The 16,291-nt window shown below is 68.6% G+C and overlaps 1 protein-coding gene across 5 annotated transcripts in view; it reads right to left on the reverse strand.

The window, feature by feature from the left end:
• Positions 1-16,291, reverse strand: part of SDK2 (sidekick cell adhesion molecule 2) — a 171,703-nt gene that overhangs the window by 13,334 nt on the left and 142,078 nt on the right. For 3 of the 5 annotated variants that reach the window (XM_044983580.1, XM_044983582.1, XM_044983585.1), the window contains 18 exons: positions 15,705-15,896; positions 15,202-15,323; positions 14,897-15,006; positions 14,305-14,455; positions 12,051-12,288; positions 11,765-11,880; positions 11,144-11,333; positions 10,232-10,330; positions 9,303-9,497; positions 8,948-9,149; positions 8,533-8,636; positions 8,103-8,173; positions 7,416-7,551; positions 4,967-5,023; positions 4,530-4,631; positions 3,985-4,100; positions 1,903-2,089; positions 23-160 (listed from right to left, as the gene is read on the reverse strand). In XM_044983580.1, the coding sequence (XP_044839515.1) occupies positions 23-160; positions 1,903-2,089; positions 3,985-4,100; positions 4,530-4,631; positions 4,967-5,023; positions 7,416-7,551; positions 8,103-8,173; positions 8,533-8,636; positions 8,948-9,149; positions 9,303-9,497; positions 10,232-10,330; positions 11,144-11,333; positions 11,765-11,880; positions 12,051-12,288; positions 14,305-14,455; positions 14,897-15,006; positions 15,202-15,323; positions 15,705-15,896 (2,526 nt within the window). The remainder of the gene's footprint in view (positions 1-22; positions 161-1,902; positions 2,090-3,984; positions 4,101-4,529; positions 4,632-4,966; positions 5,024-7,415; positions 7,552-8,102; positions 8,174-8,532; positions 8,637-8,947; positions 9,150-9,302; positions 9,498-10,231; positions 10,331-11,143; positions 11,334-11,764; positions 11,881-12,050; positions 12,289-14,304; positions 14,456-14,896; positions 15,007-15,201; positions 15,324-15,704; positions 15,897-16,291) is intronic. The other 2 variants (XM_044983584.1, XM_044983583.1) reach the window with 1 other exon arrangement.

Consider the following 16,291-nt stretch of genomic DNA (forward strand, 5'->3'; position numbering starts at 1 on the left):
CCGTTCAGCCCAGGGCCCTCACCGTCCACAGGCGTGCAGGGCTCATAGACAAGCCTGTACCCTTCCAGGATGCCGTTGGGCAGCAGAGGCGGCTCCCAGGAGACGTTCACTGAGGTGGTGGTCAGCTCGCTGAACCGGATGGTGCTGGGGGCGCTGGGGGCTGCGAGGAGAAAGCAGAGGGGCTTTGCAGACTTCCCCCGGGGCGAGGGAGCAGCGGGGCGTGGATCCCGCTGGCCCCCCTCGCTCCTCGGCCAGCCTGTCCTGGGGTTTGCTGGGTGGGGTGGTTGGCGAGTGAGACCGTGGGAAAGGGATGGATTCAGTCACACGCCATCAGCATTAACGGGTGTGTGTCTGTGACCTGCCCAAATTCCCTGCCCCCCACCCGGCACGCCCTATTGAGCAGGTGTGGGAAGCAGACAGGCAGTCCCTCGGAGCGGGGGTGGGGGAGACTGTGCGAGTTTGTGTTCTGTGTTTGAAAGACTTTGTCCAAGTGTGGGTTGCCAGGAGAGACACGCTGGGCTGGGGCTGGGGTCTAGAGGGCCAGCATGCACTTGAGGACTCACTAAACGGACCCTGGGAAGGGGTCACTTGGGGGACTTTTGGACCGAGTGAGTTCTTAAAGGGCCCTCAAGAGGGGGGACACCGAGGCAGGGCGCGATGGAGGGCGTGCTCAGGAGGTGGCTGCCCATGGTACGCCGAGTTAGCTGAGAACTCCAAACTCATCCTGCCAGTGCCAAGTCCCCAGTAACAACCCCCTTGCGGGGCTGGACTCTGCCAAGCCCCCCTCGTCCCACCGCATCTCCAGAAAAGAGCGAGAGACACTAGCACTCCAGACCCGATCGGAAACAACTGATCGGCCCTGCCGGGCCCCTCTGTGCCTCCCCAGTCTGCAGAGCTCCGCACCCCCGGTGCAGCTGGGCTGTGTCTCCTCCTGACACCAGCGCACCTTGCGCCTCTGGTTTCCCTGACGACAAGCTCCCTGCCAAGACACCTCACACCTCTGGATTATTTTGGGGAAATGCTACTTCCTGCCCTGACGCGACGGGCGAGGGGACGAAGGGGTTAATGCCCCCATTCCCCTTTTGCCCGGGGGACAGGAACGATCAAGGAGAATGAGGCATTGTTGCAGTGTGCTCGAAGCCCACCCGGCAGAGCGTCTCCGGGTCTTGGCCCTGAGGCCCCCCCAAAAGGCCGAGACGGGGGGGCCTGCCCCAGCGGGGAGCCCTGGAGCTACCAGGGCAGATCCAGCACAAAGAACTGGGGCGATTATTTTCAGCCTCCTGCCTGGTGCTGTGCCGAGAACAACCCCAAGGCCGTGACGAGATGCTGCCTCCGATACCGCCCCTGTGGGTGAGGGACTGGAACCCAGGACCAGCTCCTGCGCAGGCATCAGCTGGTGGCAGTGGGGTAACGTGGCCGGACATGGCAGCGGATCCGGCCCGGTTCTCCCGCGTTGCCCCCACGCTGGCTCCGTACCTGGAGCACTTGGTCGCACGGGCTGGTTTATTTCTCAGATGGGAAGGGAGGGTGCCAGGGACTTCAGCAGCCAGGTGTCCCCACAGCATTGCTAACTGCAGAGCCCCGCCCCCACCTGGCTTCAATCCCAGCCCGGGGCCAAAAGTGGGACGAGTCTGTCAGGTCTCAGCCTAGAGCCGCATAGCACCGAACCACCCGGCAGGAGCACAGCTCGGCTCAGCGGCCAGCCTCTGCTCAGGGCAGGACCAGAACCCAGAGGGACGTGGTGGCAGCACACAGGGCTTGGCAGAGCTGGGCAGCGGGAGCCCAGGGCTGGGATAAGGCGGGGCGGGCGGGGTGGGTCTGTCGGTCGGGAGGGGGCACGTGGGCCGCTGTGCGACCTCTCCTGATTCGCGGCCCCATGAGTGAGAGGAGGATGGAGCCCACCTGCCTGCTGCGTCCTGCCCCTGACGGGGGCACTGCGGGGCCCGTCCCCGGCGGCGTTGAAGGCTGAGACGGTGATCAGGTACGAGGTGTAGCCCGTGAGGTTCTTCAGCTTCACCCCATTCTCGGGCAGGAACAGCGTCTTCACCCGCTCCGTGCCGTTCCGGCGCTGGGCCTCCCAGAAATAGATCTGCGGGGAGATGGGGTCAGGCCAGGCCCAATGCTGCTAGCCTCGCTGATCCCCACGCGCTCCCCTTCACAGCCTGCTCCCGGCGTCTCCACCCTGGGCTGGGGTCCCCGGCTCCCCACGCGCAGGCTCAGCTTCCCCCAGATCCAGCCCTGCCTGGCTTCTCCGTGTGCAGAGCACGCCGGGAAACGGACCCCGCTGCGGCCCCTCGGTGGAGCGACTGCGGCGGTGGCTGCTCGGCGGTGGAGGACACGTAGGGCCCTTTATCGTTAAGGTCCCCTGCCCCTCAAGAAAGACCCCTGCCCCATCTCTCAGTGGGACACGTTCAGACACGCTCCAGAAAGAGGAAAGCTCCTGGGCCCACCTACCCTACAGCGGTGCAGTCAGGCCGGTGCCCTCTCCTAGGAAACGCACCTGCTTGGCACAGGGTAGGGAATGGGGAGTTCAACCCATTTCTCAAAACCTCTGTGAGGGGATATCGACTGCGGGTCAAAAGTGGCTTTTCTGGGCTTAGCTTAAACGCCTCCTGACCAGTTTGAGCCGAACACCACAAAGCGAAGCGAGTGTGTCCACATGGGGCTTGCACCGGTTTCATTAAGTCCCATTTTCAGCCCCTGCGGCGTCTGGGTCTGGAGAGTCCCAGGTTCCAGAACCAGCAAAGCGCCGGAGGCGTCTCCATTCCAGAAGCCCCCGCAGCCCCTCTCGGATCCAAAGGGCCCAGCCACACGCCGGCCGGGAGCACAGAAGACGCACGCACGTCTCTGGCTCTGAGTCGGAGAAGGGGCTTTCCTGTGTCCAGAGGAAAGGGGGGAGCAGGATGCGCCGTCTCCAGGCCACGCTGGATGGAAAATGTGACCCACATCCCTTGGCTGAGCCCAGAGACTCACACGCGGGCTGAGGTCACCCCTGAGCGGTGCCCAGATATCCAGGGAGAGGCTGTACGGTCCCAGCAATCCTGCCCCAGCCCCGCTTCCCTGAGAGCGGCAAAGCCACTGCCCAGAACTGGGCCTCTGCAGCACACCCCATGGCCTGGCCATGGACCCATTCTGCCCCCGCCCGCTGACCCAGTATCCCGCAGCGGTGCACCCCCACCACGCCACAGCGCGCGTCAGCTCAGGGGCAGACCCACCCCGGCCCTACGGGGGAGGCAACGGGGGGGGGGGGCAGCCAAGCTGCAAGCTCCCACCACCGGGCTGTGGGGCAAAGAAATCCGGCCCGTGGAGAAATGCCAGGTCCCCCCCCGCCCCAAATCCCAGCTGTGCCCTGCTGCAGGGAGCGCCCCGACCCCGGAGAAAAGGGCTGGGGCGGGATTGGAAGTGAAACCGCGCCACCTGCTGAGCACACCAGGAACTGCGCTCAGCTGTGACGATTCCTTCAGGGGGACAAGGACAGTTTGCTTGGGCCCGTCCCGTGTGTGTGTGTGTGTGTGTGTGTGTGTTGGAGCCTGTCACTAATCCGCTGCCCCATAGCTCAGGCTACCATGCCCACCGCCTCAGGGCTGGGCACCGCCCCCGGGGTGGAAGAACCCTGCTCCCCGGGGGCGACGGATGCACTGCAGGGTGGCTACATCCCCTGTTCCCATTCCCTTGCAATCCCGATGCCACTGACTGCTGGGCATCAGCCCTCCTGGCTCCGATGGCCTCGAATCAAACAGGTTCACTGTGGCTTGTATTCCTGGAGCGTCTTCTACCCGAGCATCTCCCAGCACTGACCAGTTAAACACCTTCACACATCTGGCTCAGTGCTCCTGGCCCCGCTGGCATCAGAGGGAAACTGAGGCACATCTGGTTTGGAGAGGGAAGCCAATGGGAGCTCTGGGAGCCCAGTGCCCCGCAGCAACGTGCTCCTATGGGCGCTGTGCCGATTGTAACAGCCAGCGGGAGGTGGGGGGCCAGTACCTTATAGCCCTGGATGTCGCCGTTCTGCGCCTCCAGGGGCGGCGGCTCCCACGTGACGTCCAGCTGGGTGGCCGTGGCGGTCTGAATGGCCACGTTCTGCGGCGGGGCGGTGGGCACTACAGAAGGAGAGCGAGCTGGGGTGAGAGCGTCCGAGCCCCCTGGCACTCCCGTCCCCTGGCATGGCGGCTGGGGTTTGGCGGGAGAGGGGGACGGCCCCTCTTCCATCTGATCGCACCCTCTCCCTGCGGTCCTGCAGCCGCTGTGCTGCCATCCATCAGACGGTGTCCGGCTGCTGGCTGGCTGCTGGGGAGCAGGGCAGGCCGTGGGCACAGGCTGGCTCCTTGCAGGGCAGTGCAGCCCCGGCTGCCGATAGGGAATGGCGACAGCTACCACCCTGGGAGAGGCTCCCTTAGCTCAGCTGGCCAGGGCCCGTGAATTCCCTGGTGAGCGCTGGGTGTGGCCCAGGGACGGGGCGGCCCTTAGCGACCAACGGGGGAGCTCGAAGCCTGCCCGGAAGCAGAGATGCCCACGCAGCCCTGACTCACCTGCCTCGCCGACGAAGACCTCCTGGGGGGGGCTGGCGGGCCCCTCGCCTGCGGCGTTGTACACACTCATGCGGATCTCGTAACGCCTGTGCTTGCTCAGATCTGCAGGGGGCGAGAGCAGGGGAAGTGGGTGCCAGGGAGAGCCGGGCAGGGGCCCATCCACAGGGCCAGGAGCACTGGTGTTTCGCCTCCCTCCCATTAACCCCCTCGGGGCTAGGCCGGGCGGTGGGGATGTCCTGTCCTGCTGTGATGCCCCAGCCGCAGGGGGCAGCTCTGCCGGTAGGTACGATGGGGAGCAGTGAAGTGACCAGGGGTCGGCCGTAGGTGGAGTGCGGGGGGGGCCCGTAGGTGGTCGCTGGAATGCGGGGGGGGGGTCAGGAGGGGAGCGACACGCAGACGGACAGAGACGAGCCCCGAAGCGGAGAGCGGAGACTTACTGTCCAGTTCGTGGTGCGTGAGGCCGGCTCCGGTCAGGTTCCGCACGGCGTACCCTGCTGCAGGCGTTGAGAGGGAGCGCAGGGAGAGCGGTCAGTGGGGTTAGTCACACACAGACACAACAAGCAGGACGGACGCCCCGCGGAGCACGGGAGCGGCGGGACGGCTGCCAGGGCTAGCGCAGCGGGCAGCATTGGTTAGCGGGCAGGAAGTAACTGCTGCCACCGGGGGTTCAGGGGAGCCAGAGCTGGGGAGCGCCCCGGGAGTGACAGGAGCTGGTTGTGCCCGGCTGGGTGAGTTCGCCCCGGGACTGCCCTCAGATGGCTTCCTGCCTCCCTGCCCCTGGCATGCCCGGTCTCTGCCCCTCAGCCTCAGCTCCTCTGGCACTGGCATTAGCCCAGCTGGCAGTGCCAGGCTGCCTGCTGCCCATCTGGCACTGGGTGGCCTCTGCCCTACCATCTCACTCCCCTTCTCCACTACCAGGGCATGGGCTGCAGCCCTCCCCAGGGTGCTGTTCCTCTGCGCATTAACCGCAGCCAGCAGGGAGCACGCAGCGCAGTGCCAGTGTCGGCGCCATGATCAGAGATGACTGACAGGTCTCAGCAGAGCAACTCTGGGAATTGGGGGCTGGGGCTCCCCTCAGGGCGGCTTTAGCATAAGTCTGGGGAGAACCTCAGCCCCTGGCCAACTCCCCTGGCCCCTGCCTGCCCCTGGCCCCTGCCTGCCCCTGGCCCAGCGTGCAAGAGACTTCGCAAACAGGGAAAAGGGGAAAAAAAGCACCAGGTCAAATTTCAGGCTCTCCCCAGCTAACCAACGTCCTTCTCAAGCCGGGAGCTGCCCCGATTGCTCATAGCCCTCTCCAGGTCCCCCCACCCGGCAGGGAGCAGACCCCTGCCCCACCCCCCCTTGGCGTCAGCACTCACCCCACCAGCCATGTCATCCCCCCGAGGCACGGGGCTCAGCCCTGGCGGGGGACGCTGCCCTGAGCCCCGCGGGAGGGGAGCGGGACACGCCGGCGCAGGACAGCTCCTGGAGCTCGGCTCGGTGCGCAGGAGGCTCTGGGGCCAGCTGGCTGGTGTGCACACGCAGAGCGCCCGGGGGGGGCTGGTGTGCACACGCAGAGCGCTCGGGGGGAGGGGGGCTGGGGTGCACATGCAGAGCGCCCGGGGGGGGGCTGGTGTGCACACTCAGAGCCCGGGGGGCGGGGGTGCACACGCAGAGCGCTGGGGGGGGGGGGGGCTGGAGTGCACACGCAGAGCGCTCGGGGGGGAGGGGGGGCTGGTGTGCACACGCAGAGCGCTCGGGGGGGGCTGGTGTGCACACGCAGAGCGCTCGGGGGGCTGGGGTGCACACGCAGAGCGCTCGGTGGGGCTGGTGTGCACACGCAGAGCGCTCGGGGGGGCTGGTGTGCACACGCAGAGCGCTCGGGGGGGAGGGGGGCTGGTGTGCACACGCAGAGCGCTCGGGGGGGCTGGTGTGCACACGCAGAGCGCTCGGAGGGGCTGGTGTGCACACGCAGAGCGCTCGGGGGGGCTGGGGTGCACACGCAGAGCGCTCGGGGGGGAGGGGGGGCTGGTGTGCACACGCAGAGCGCTCGGGGGGGAGGGGGTGCACACGCAGAGCGCTCGGGGGGGAGGGGGGCTGGTGTGCACACGCAGAGCGCTCGGGGGGGCTGGGGTGCACACGCAGAGCGCTCGGGGGGGAGGGGGGCTGGGGTGCAAACGCAGAGCGCTCGGGGGGGCTGCGGTGCACACGCAGAGCGCTCGCGGGGGCTGGGGTGCACACGCAGAGCGCTCGGGGGGGCTGGTGTGCACACGCAGATCGCTCGGGGGGGGCTGGTGTGCACACGCAGAGCGCTCGGGGGGGGCTGGTGTGCACACGCAGAGCGCTCGGGGGGGCTGGTGTGCACACGCAGAGCGCTCGGGGGGGGAGGGGGGGCGGGGGTGCACACGCAGAGCGCTCGGGGGGGGCTGGGGTGCACACGCAGAGCGCTCGGGGGGGCTGGTGTGCACACGCAGAGCGCTCGGGGGGGCGGGGGGCTGGTGTACACACGCAGAGCGCTCGGGGGGAGGGGGGCTGGTGTGCACACGCAGAGCGCTCGGGGGGGCTGGGGTGCACACGCAGAGCGCTCGGGGGGGAGGGGGGCTGGTGTGCACACGCAGAGCGCTCGGGGGGGCTGGTGTGCACACGCAGAGCGCTCGGGGGGAGGGGGGCTGGTGTGCACACGCAGAGCGCTCGGGGGGGGAGGGGGGGCTGGGGTGCACACGCAGAGCGCTCGGGGGGGCTGGGGTGCACACGCAGAGCGCTCGGGGGGGCTGGTGTGCACACGCAGAGCGCTCGGGGTGGGGGGCTGCAAGGCAGGGCAGGGGTGGGGCTGGGCCTCACGGAGAGCCCCACGGGCCAGGGCGAGAGGAATCCCCCCTTAAGCAGGAGCCGAAAAAGGGCACTCACGGGTGAGCTCCGCCCACTTGGCGCCGGGGCTGCTGAGGCTGCGTGTGGTGAAGCCGCGCAGCCCGTCGTAGACCAGCTCGCGGTAGCGGATCCGGAAGCCCAGCAGGATCCCATTGATCTTGTCCTCGGTGGGGGGCTGCAGGGGGAGGACAGGAGCCAAGGGGCGGGTGCAGTCAGGGAGGGGCAGCCCATGGAGACGGTGCCTGTCCTAGACGTGCCCGGCCCTGCCCGCGCCCGGAGCCTGCGCTGCCCTCACCCCTCTGTGGGGTTTCCTTCTTCGCTCGCTGCCTACAGCCAGGGCGGGCTCAGGGGTCCCTGCAGAGCCCAGCCCTGGTGTGAGGAGGGATCGATCCAGAGAGGTGCAAGGTGCCTCAGCAGCGCTCCCCGGAACCCGCGGGGAGCAGCAGTACCCACCGGGGCCAGCCTGCTTCCGGCCCCTCTGCGGCAGGCACTCTGCGCCCCGGATGCCGGGTCCTACTGGGCCAGCCGCGGCGGGCGGGAGCTCTGGAGCGGGTGGTGGTGAGCCAGTGGGGCCCTGCCCACAGAGAGCAGTGCGGATAGGAAGGGAGGACGAGGGGATCCGCAGTGCCAAGGGGACACGGCTCCCAGGCCCTCCCGGGCTCGGGAATGTGAGTCGAGCTGCTGTCTTACAGAGACAGGCAGGGGCAGCGCGGTGCCGCACGGTACCTGCCAGCGGATCAGGACGGAGGTGGTGGTGTGAGGCGTGACCGAGAGGATGGTGGGGGCTTCCTCTGGGGCTGAGGGGAGAAGAAACACAGGTGAGATGCTGAGAGGCACGAGGGTCCCTCCCCCATGGCTCCAGACTCCGGCTCCCTTCCTGAGCAGCTCAGGGGGTTGGAGCCTTCCACATGGTCTCTGGTTCTGGGAGGCCCACGTGACCAACCCCGGCCTCGCCCCACAGAGTGCCAGCTGGCCCCCTGGCCGAGGGGAACGAGGCCCCCTCGCTCTGCAGACAAGGCTCCAGCCTGGAGCGCGCCGGGAGCCGTGACCCAGCGTGGGCTGCACCCTGCCGCTGAAGAGACGAGGCCGGCTCCGGTGGCCTTCAGCCTCCGTGTGCCGCGTCTCCCATGCCTGCCCGCGGGGGAGGGGGACTGACCGGCCTGCAGGGTGGTGAGTGACTCCGACTCCGGGCTGTATTCGCTGTCCCCGATGTCGTTGGTCGCCTTGACGCGGAACTTGTAGGAGGTGAAGGGCTTCAACCTGGGCCAGGAGGGGAAGGGGATGGGTGTGAGGCACCGGTTCCAGAGCCTTCCAGTGGAGGCAGACGGGGCGGGGCGGCGGGGGGGGATGAGATCGACCAAAGAGCCCAAGGAGCGTCACAAAGCCATTCTCCTCATTTCAGGTGGGGAAACTGAGGCACAGAGCGGCGCCTAAGGTCGGTGGCAGAGCCGGGAATAAAAGCCAGACCTCCTGACTCCCAGCCCAGTGCCCCCAGGCCACGCTGCCTCTCGCCTGCCCCACCCCACCACAGATCCTACCAGGCCGTGCCTGCTTCGAAGGCCCCACCTCACCTGTCCACGGCAAAGGAGGTGGCGTTGTGGCTGACCGAGGCGGAGTGCAGTGTCCACTCGCCAGCTGGCAGCTCGCGGGTCTGCACGGTGTAGTACCGGACCGGGGAGAGGCCGTCGCTGCCCGGCTCCCAGCACAGCAGCACACTGCGGGCTTTCACGTCCTCCTGCTGCACCACAGGCTTGCTGGGGGGCTGCGGGCGGTCTGAGCAGGGAGAGACGGCCGTGAGGGCTTGGTCGGAAGCAGCGCCTGGCCCCATCCCCCCTCGGGCAGGGCCTGAGTTCCACGCCCGTGGCTGGCTCGGGGCAGTGCCCGCCCCTGCCCTGGGAGAGCGCCCCCCAGCCCCGGCACGGTTACCTCTCTTCTCGGTGGTCACCACCAGCGCCTCGGCCGCCGCGCCCCAGCCTTTGCGGGTCTGCGCGGTGATGCGGAAGAGGTAGGTCGACTCCGGCTGCAGGCCGGTGGCCGTGTACTGGCGGGCGCTGGGGTTGAGCACCTCCACGGTGGCGGCGTTGGTGCTGGTGGTATTCAGGCGGTGGGTGATCTGGTACGCTGCGGAGAAGGGGGACGGCGGCGGTCAGCAAGCGCCGGGGCAAGGCTGCCCCCCACCCCGGCCTGCAAGGGGGCAGAAAGGCTGCTCCAGGAGACACGGGATGGAGCCAGGACTGGCCGGGGGGACGCACTAATGAGCCAGTCGTGAGCGCCTGGGCCCAGCTGCCCCCGCAGGGTCCGGCCCTAGGGCCCGCCTGGGAGGTGACCCCACGCCGGGGGCGGGTGGCACTGGGCTGGCTCCGCTGCCTCAGGCTGGGTGAGATGTTCACAACTGGCCCTTTGGGACTCACTGTCCATGTCTCCCCGCAGCAGGAAGATGGGCGCCCGTGCCCAGCCCATCTCGGTGCCAGGCAGGGCTGGGCTCGGGCCAGCCAGAAGGGGAGGGGATTCTGCATCCCTCTGGCGGCTGATGGGGCTCGCCAGCTCTGTGGTTTATCAGGGGAGCAGCTCAGGTGCATCCAGGGACCGAGGCTGCTGGCTCCTGCCTGCTGCAGAGGAGCCCTGAGCTGGGGAGTAGCTGGTACAGCAGCGAGACCATGGCATGCAGGGCACTGGTGGGTCTCCAGCACGGCCCTCCCCCTGCAGGGCTCAGCTCAGCTCCATCCCCCGGCCCCAGCCCTGTCGCTCACACACACTGCTGCACCCCTCCCGCTGCCAAGCATCCCTAGCACGGCCCCCTCCCAGGGGTCCCGGGACCGTTACCCACCCGCCAGGGCGCTCGGAGAAGCGCTTACCTAGAATGATGCCGTTAGGCGCGGCTGGAGGCTGCCAGATCAGCCGGACTGAGGTGGTCCTCACTTCTGGGAAGAGGATGCCCACCGGGGGCCCAGGCACTGGGGCAGGACGAGAGCAGAGGGCGCGCTGGGTGACGGGCAAACAGGCTCAGTGCCCTCGGCCGGAGCAAACGGGGAACGGAGCCCAGCCCAGCCCAGCGGCTGGGGGAGTCCGCTGGCCAAACCCTGAATCTAGCGGCCGCTGGGCCTCCATTGCACAACTCTGCCGGGTGCAAATGCCCCACAGGGCACCCGGGGTGACAGGGGAATGGTGCTTCCCCTCCGGGAGCCGTCCCGCTGAAAACTGCCCGCGCCCCGACTCAGGCTGACGGAGCAGAAAGACTCCCACACGCACACGCGTGGACTTAGGGACAGACACACCCCGACCCTCCCTCCACACCCTTAGGGACACCCTCCCCACACCCACAGCCCCTTAGGGGCACACCCCACCATGCACCCTGTTAGGGGCTCCCCCATCCGTACACACCCCCTCCTCAGCATGCCCTGCTGGGGGCACACACCAGCACAAATACACACACGCGTGCATGGGGGCACACACCCACCCTGGGGCCCAGATACACACTCAGGAATGCTCTCTCCTGCCCTGTTACGTCCCCTCGTTCTATTTCTGGGGCCGGCACCCCCACCCCCATCTGTGGGAGCCCTCCGAGGACAGGCAGACAGAGGGGGAGCTGTCCGCACGGAGCGTGGCGAGGGCCGACCAGATGCCGTTTTCTCCCCATCCCAGCGTGATGGGGACACTCGCCCTCTCACGGACTGGCCCCCGTTTGCGCCTGGCCTCACCCCGCGTGTCACCCGCCGCGAGGGAGCGCCCCCGACAGCGGGCATGGGCGGGGGAGGAGCAGCGCCTACCGTCGTCCAGAGTCCTCTCCAGGATGGGCGGGGAGCTGGGCGCGCCGTCTCCGATGCGGGTGAAAGCCAGCACGCGGATCTCATACAGCACGTACTTGCCCAGGCCTGCGAGCTGGGCGCTGCGGGAGGCGTTCCCCTCCGCCGGCCAGACCTGGGCCCGCGCATCCGAGTCCTTCTCCTTGTACACCACCTGGAACAGGCCACGTGAACCCACGGAGCCACCCCGGGGCTGCCCTGCCACACCAGCCGAACCCACGCCCCAGGCTGAATGGGGCCCGGGCACACGACGGCCCCTCAGTTCACCCCCCATCGAGGTCACCAGGGGACACCTGCCCTAGCCGCACGTGACAGCGCCACGCCGCACGCAGGGCAGCCTCTCCCCAAGGAAAAGCCACGGCAGGAGCACTGACAGGCATGTTTCGGGGAGCCCAAGACTGGAATAGCCACGAGCCACAGGGCTGGGGAGCAGGGGGGCTGTGGATCGGGATTGAGAGCAGAGCTGGTGGTGGGGAGCCCAGGGCTGCGTCGCAGGGGGCTGTGGCTGGGGCTGAGGGGCACCAGCCCAGCTATTCAGAGGGGGCGGCTGGGTCCGAACAAGGGATCACCCGGGCTGCCACCCACCTTGTAGCCCAGGACGAGCCCGTTGCGATCCGCCTCGGGGATCTCGCTCCATCGGACCAGCATGCTGCTGGAGGTGGTGGCCAGCGCAGACACGTTGGTTGGGCCGGAGGAGGGGACTGGCGGGGGGAGAAGAGAGCGAGGTCAGAAGCCGGCCCGGCTGCTCCCCGTGGCAGTGGGGCTGGGAGGGGCAGAGGGCCGGGCAGGGCACACCCAGGCTGGGGGGCTGCTGGGCACTGCCAGCCGAGGAGCAGCCGGTGGGGCAGGCCCCGGGCCCGGCAGGAGGTACCTGACTCCCTGGTGCGTCCCAGCACGACGTGGCTCCAGGGCCCGGCCCCGATGGCGTTGAAGGCCTGCACCTGCACGCGGTACTCGGTCCACTCCTCCAGGTCCTCGATGGTGAACTCCCGCTCCACCCGCTCGTGGATCACGTGCGCCACCGTCCTGCCCCGCCCGTCCGCCCGCGTGTACCGCAGCCTGTAGCCCACCGACTCCGGGTTCCCGTTGTACTCCAGCTCCGGGAGCGGCTGGGACGGGGGAGACGCTCAGCACCAGCCACCCTCACCCGGCCCACCCCCAACCTGCTAACCCACGTACCCTCCCCGCACCCGGCACAGCCCCCTGCTAACCCACGTACCCTCCCCCCACCCGGCACAGCCCCCCGCTAACCCACGTACCCTCCCCCCCACCTGGCACAGCCCCCCGCTAACCCACGTACCCTCCCCGCACCCGGCACAGCCCCAACCCGCTAACCCACGTACCCTCCCCCCCACCCGGCACAGCCCCCCGCTAACCCACGTACCCTCCCCCCCACCCGGCACAGCCCCCCGCTAACCCACGTACCCTCCCCCCCACCCGGCACAGCCCCCCGCTAACCCACGTACCCTCCCCCCACCCGGCACAGCCCCCCGCTAACCCACGTACCCTCCCCCCACCCGGCACAGCCCCCCGCTAACCCACGTACCCTCTCCCCACCCGGCACAGCCCCCCGCTAACCCACGTACCCTCCCCCCACCCGGCACAGCCCCCAGCTAACCCACGTACCCTCCCCCCCCCCGGCACAGCCCCAACCCGCTGACCCACGTACCCTCTCCCCACCCGGCACAGCCCCCCGCTAACCCACGTACCCTCCCCCCACCCGGAACAGCCCCCCGCTAACCCACGTACCCTCCCCCCCACCCGGCACAGCCCCCCGCTAACCCACGTACCCTCCCCCCACCCGGCACAGCCCCCCGCTAACCCACGTACCCTCCCTCCACCCGGCACAGCCCCCCGCTAACCCACGTACCCTCCGCCCACCCGGCACAGCCCCCGGCTAACCCACGTACCCTCTCCCCACCCGGCACAGCCCCCTGCTAACCCACGTACCCTCCCCTGCACCCGGCACAGCCCCAACCCGCTAACCCACGTACCCTCCCCCCCACCCGGCACAGCCCCAACCCGCTAACCCACGTACCCTCCCCCCCACGCGGCACAGCCCCCCGCTAACCCACGTACCCTCCCCCCACCCGGCACAGACCCCTGCTAACCCACGTACCCTCCCCCCACCCGGCACAGCCCCCTGCTAACCCACCTTCCCTCCCCCCACCCGGCACAGCCCCCTGCTAACCCACGTACCCTCCCCCCACGCTGCACAGCGCCCGGCTAACCCCCCTTCCCTCCCCCTCCCCCGGCCCACCCCCAACCCGCTAACCCACGTACCCTCCCCCCCACCCAGCACAGCCCCCGCTAACCCACGTACCCTCCCCCTCACCCGGCCCACCCCCAACCTGCTAACCCACGTACCCTCCCCCACACCCGGCCCACCCCCAACCCGCTAACCCCTGTACCCTCCCCCGCACCCGGCACAGCCCCCCGCTAACCCACGTACCCTCCCCCGCACCCGGCACAGCCCCCCGCTAACCCACGTACCCTCCCCCGCACCCGGCACAGCCCCAACCCGCTAACCCACGTACCCTCCCCCCCCCCTGGCACAGCCCCCTGCTAACCCACGTACCCTCCCCCACACCCGGCACAGCCCCCCGCTAACCCACGTACCCTCCCCCACCCGGCACAGCCCCCGCTAACCCACGTACCCTCCCCCCACCCGGCACAGCCCCCCGCTAACCCACCGTCCCTCCCCCCTACCCGGCACAGCCCCCACTAACCCATGTACCCTCCCCCACACCCGGCACAGCCCCCCCAACCCACAAACCTTCCTCCAACCTAACCGCTCCCCCCATACCCTACACAGCCCCCAACTAATCTGTACAAACCTCGCTTCCCTTCTGCACTCCTCACCCAGCCCCCCATTCATCCATGTTCACCCCCTCACCCAACCCAGCCTGTGTGCAGCCCCCCACGCACTGCAATGCACAGCCAGGCTGCTTCCACCCCCCACCCCCGGGAAGACAGTGGCTGACGCTGCATTCCACAAGGCTGCCGCCCCCAGACCCTGTGACTGCCGTTTTCCCGGCTCCCCACCCAAGGGAGCGCCCCGGGCAGACACGGTGGCAGTGCCCATCCCGGGCAGGGTTTCCAGGATGCGCCCCATGGTCACTCACCATCCAGCGCAGCCACAGGCTGGTCTCGCTGGCCGTCCGCAGGGTGACGTTGGCGGGTGCCACGTCCGGGGGCGCCTGCAGGGTCTGCATCCTCCTGGAGGGCACGCTGGGCGGGCTGGTGCCCACGATGTTCACCTGCCGCAGGCGGAAGCTGCGAGAAGCGGAGCCGAGTCACCGTGGGCAGGGAGGGGACCCCCCGAGCTCCTCCACAGGGGCGACAATACAACCCCCACCCCGTTTGTGCAAAGCTCAGGGCATCCCCACCCCCAATGCTGCACCCATGCTGTGCTCCGGGGGACACTAGGGGGCGCTGCTGCTGGGGAACGGTTCAGCTGCACCTGGGACCCAGAGCCCCCCTCCCTGATGCTCTCAGGCTCCGCTACCTTCCCAGGGCGAGGCTGACGCTGGGGGCACGATGCTAGGGGAGGAGAGGCTGTGTCCAGCGCCTCTGGGGAAACACGTCTTCGGCGGAGGAAAGCCCAGTGCCCGACGGGCTGAGAAGACCCCTTAGAGCCAGCCAGGCCCCCTTGCCACCCAGGGTGGGGGTTGTAGCAGCCACGGCACTCGCCAAGCGCCGGTCCCCAGCACCCACCTGTAGTACATGTACGGGTGGAGGTTGGGCACCTCCATGGAGCGGACGTCGGGGTCGTTGGCCAGCTGGTGAATGAGCTCCCACTCCTCGTTCTCGCCGATCTGACCCACCTGTGGACAAGTGGGTGGCGTGAGGGGCGGTGGCGCTGCCTGCACTGCACATGGGCCATGCAGGTCGCTCCTGTCGGCGCAATGTCCCAGCCCAAGGCAGCGGAGGCCGAGAGCTCCCAAGTGCAAGGTGCTGTACACCCCCCAATAGGCCTGGATTCCCCGGTTCCTTCACCTCCCTCTCCAGAGACCCCTCACCTGAGCTTCCACCAGCCAGCGGGAAATAGAAGTCTTCCCGTCGTAGCCTGGCCTGAACTGGAGCGTGACGGAGCGCGGGCCGATGTTGGAGATGCCCAGATTGGTCGGCGCGCCAGGGAGCTCTGCAGGGAGAGGACAGGATGGGAGGGGACATCCTGTCGCAGGGCCAGGGGGCAAGTGCAGCCGGCCTTCCCCTCCCATCAGTGCCCGCACCCGTGGCAGCAGTGGGGGGAGACCGTAGGGGAGAATGGCACAGCTACTGGAGCATCATGCACACGTCCCGGCAGCTCTAGGGGCAGAGTCACCCCCAGCACGAGTAGCCAGGCCTGGTCAACAGCTGCTAAGGAGCCAGCTCCCGCTCTGTGCTGCTCGGGCCCAGCCTCACCCCCTGCCCCAGACCCGCTCCCAGCACATTCTTCGTGGGGTGCCCTCCACCCAGGGCCTGCTGGAAGCCAGCGGGAGGCTGGTGACGGGAGCAGAAGGGAGCTGGGAGCCGGGTTTACCTGGAGGAACCCCGGAGGAGATGGTGGAGGAGGACACCTGGCCCTGCCCCTTGGACGTCATGGCGGCCACCTCGATGGTGTAGGTGGTGAGGGCGGTGAGGCCGGTGACGCGGTACTCCAGGGTGAGGTTGGGCAGGTAGTGCGTCACCCGTGTGTTGGTGCGGTTGTATTCCTCCCAGGAGATCCGGTAGCCTGCAAACACGAGCCAGCCACATGCACACGGGCGGGTAACACGCAGCCCCCCACTGCGGGAACCTCCCTCCCCCCGAGGGGACACCCTTCAACTTGCCTGCACTGCACCCCTCCCCAGGCCAGCGCGTGGGCCCCAGCCAATGCAGTGCCACCCCCAGGCTTTGCAGCAGAGGGGCCTCACTTCCCAGATGCCCCCAGCAGCCTGACAGCCTGGCGCAAGGGGCCACTAGCCAGAGGCTGAAGGGCAGAGCCAGCTCCTTGAGCCAATGCTGGTCCCTTCTGCCCCACACCCCTCGCTTGCCAACCCCTCTGCGGTTCAGGCACCAGGAGTGGGATGTTCAAGCCGCCTGGGGGGTTGGGAATGTCCCACCCGCCGGCTCTTGCCCCGAATTCTC

Source organism: Mauremys mutica, chromosome 12, assembly GCF_020497125.1.
Source record: "Mauremys mutica isolate MM-2020 ecotype Southern chromosome 12, ASM2049712v1, whole genome shotgun sequence".
NCBI classification, from domain to species: domain Eukaryota; kingdom Metazoa; phylum Chordata; order Testudines; family Geoemydidae; genus Mauremys; species Mauremys mutica.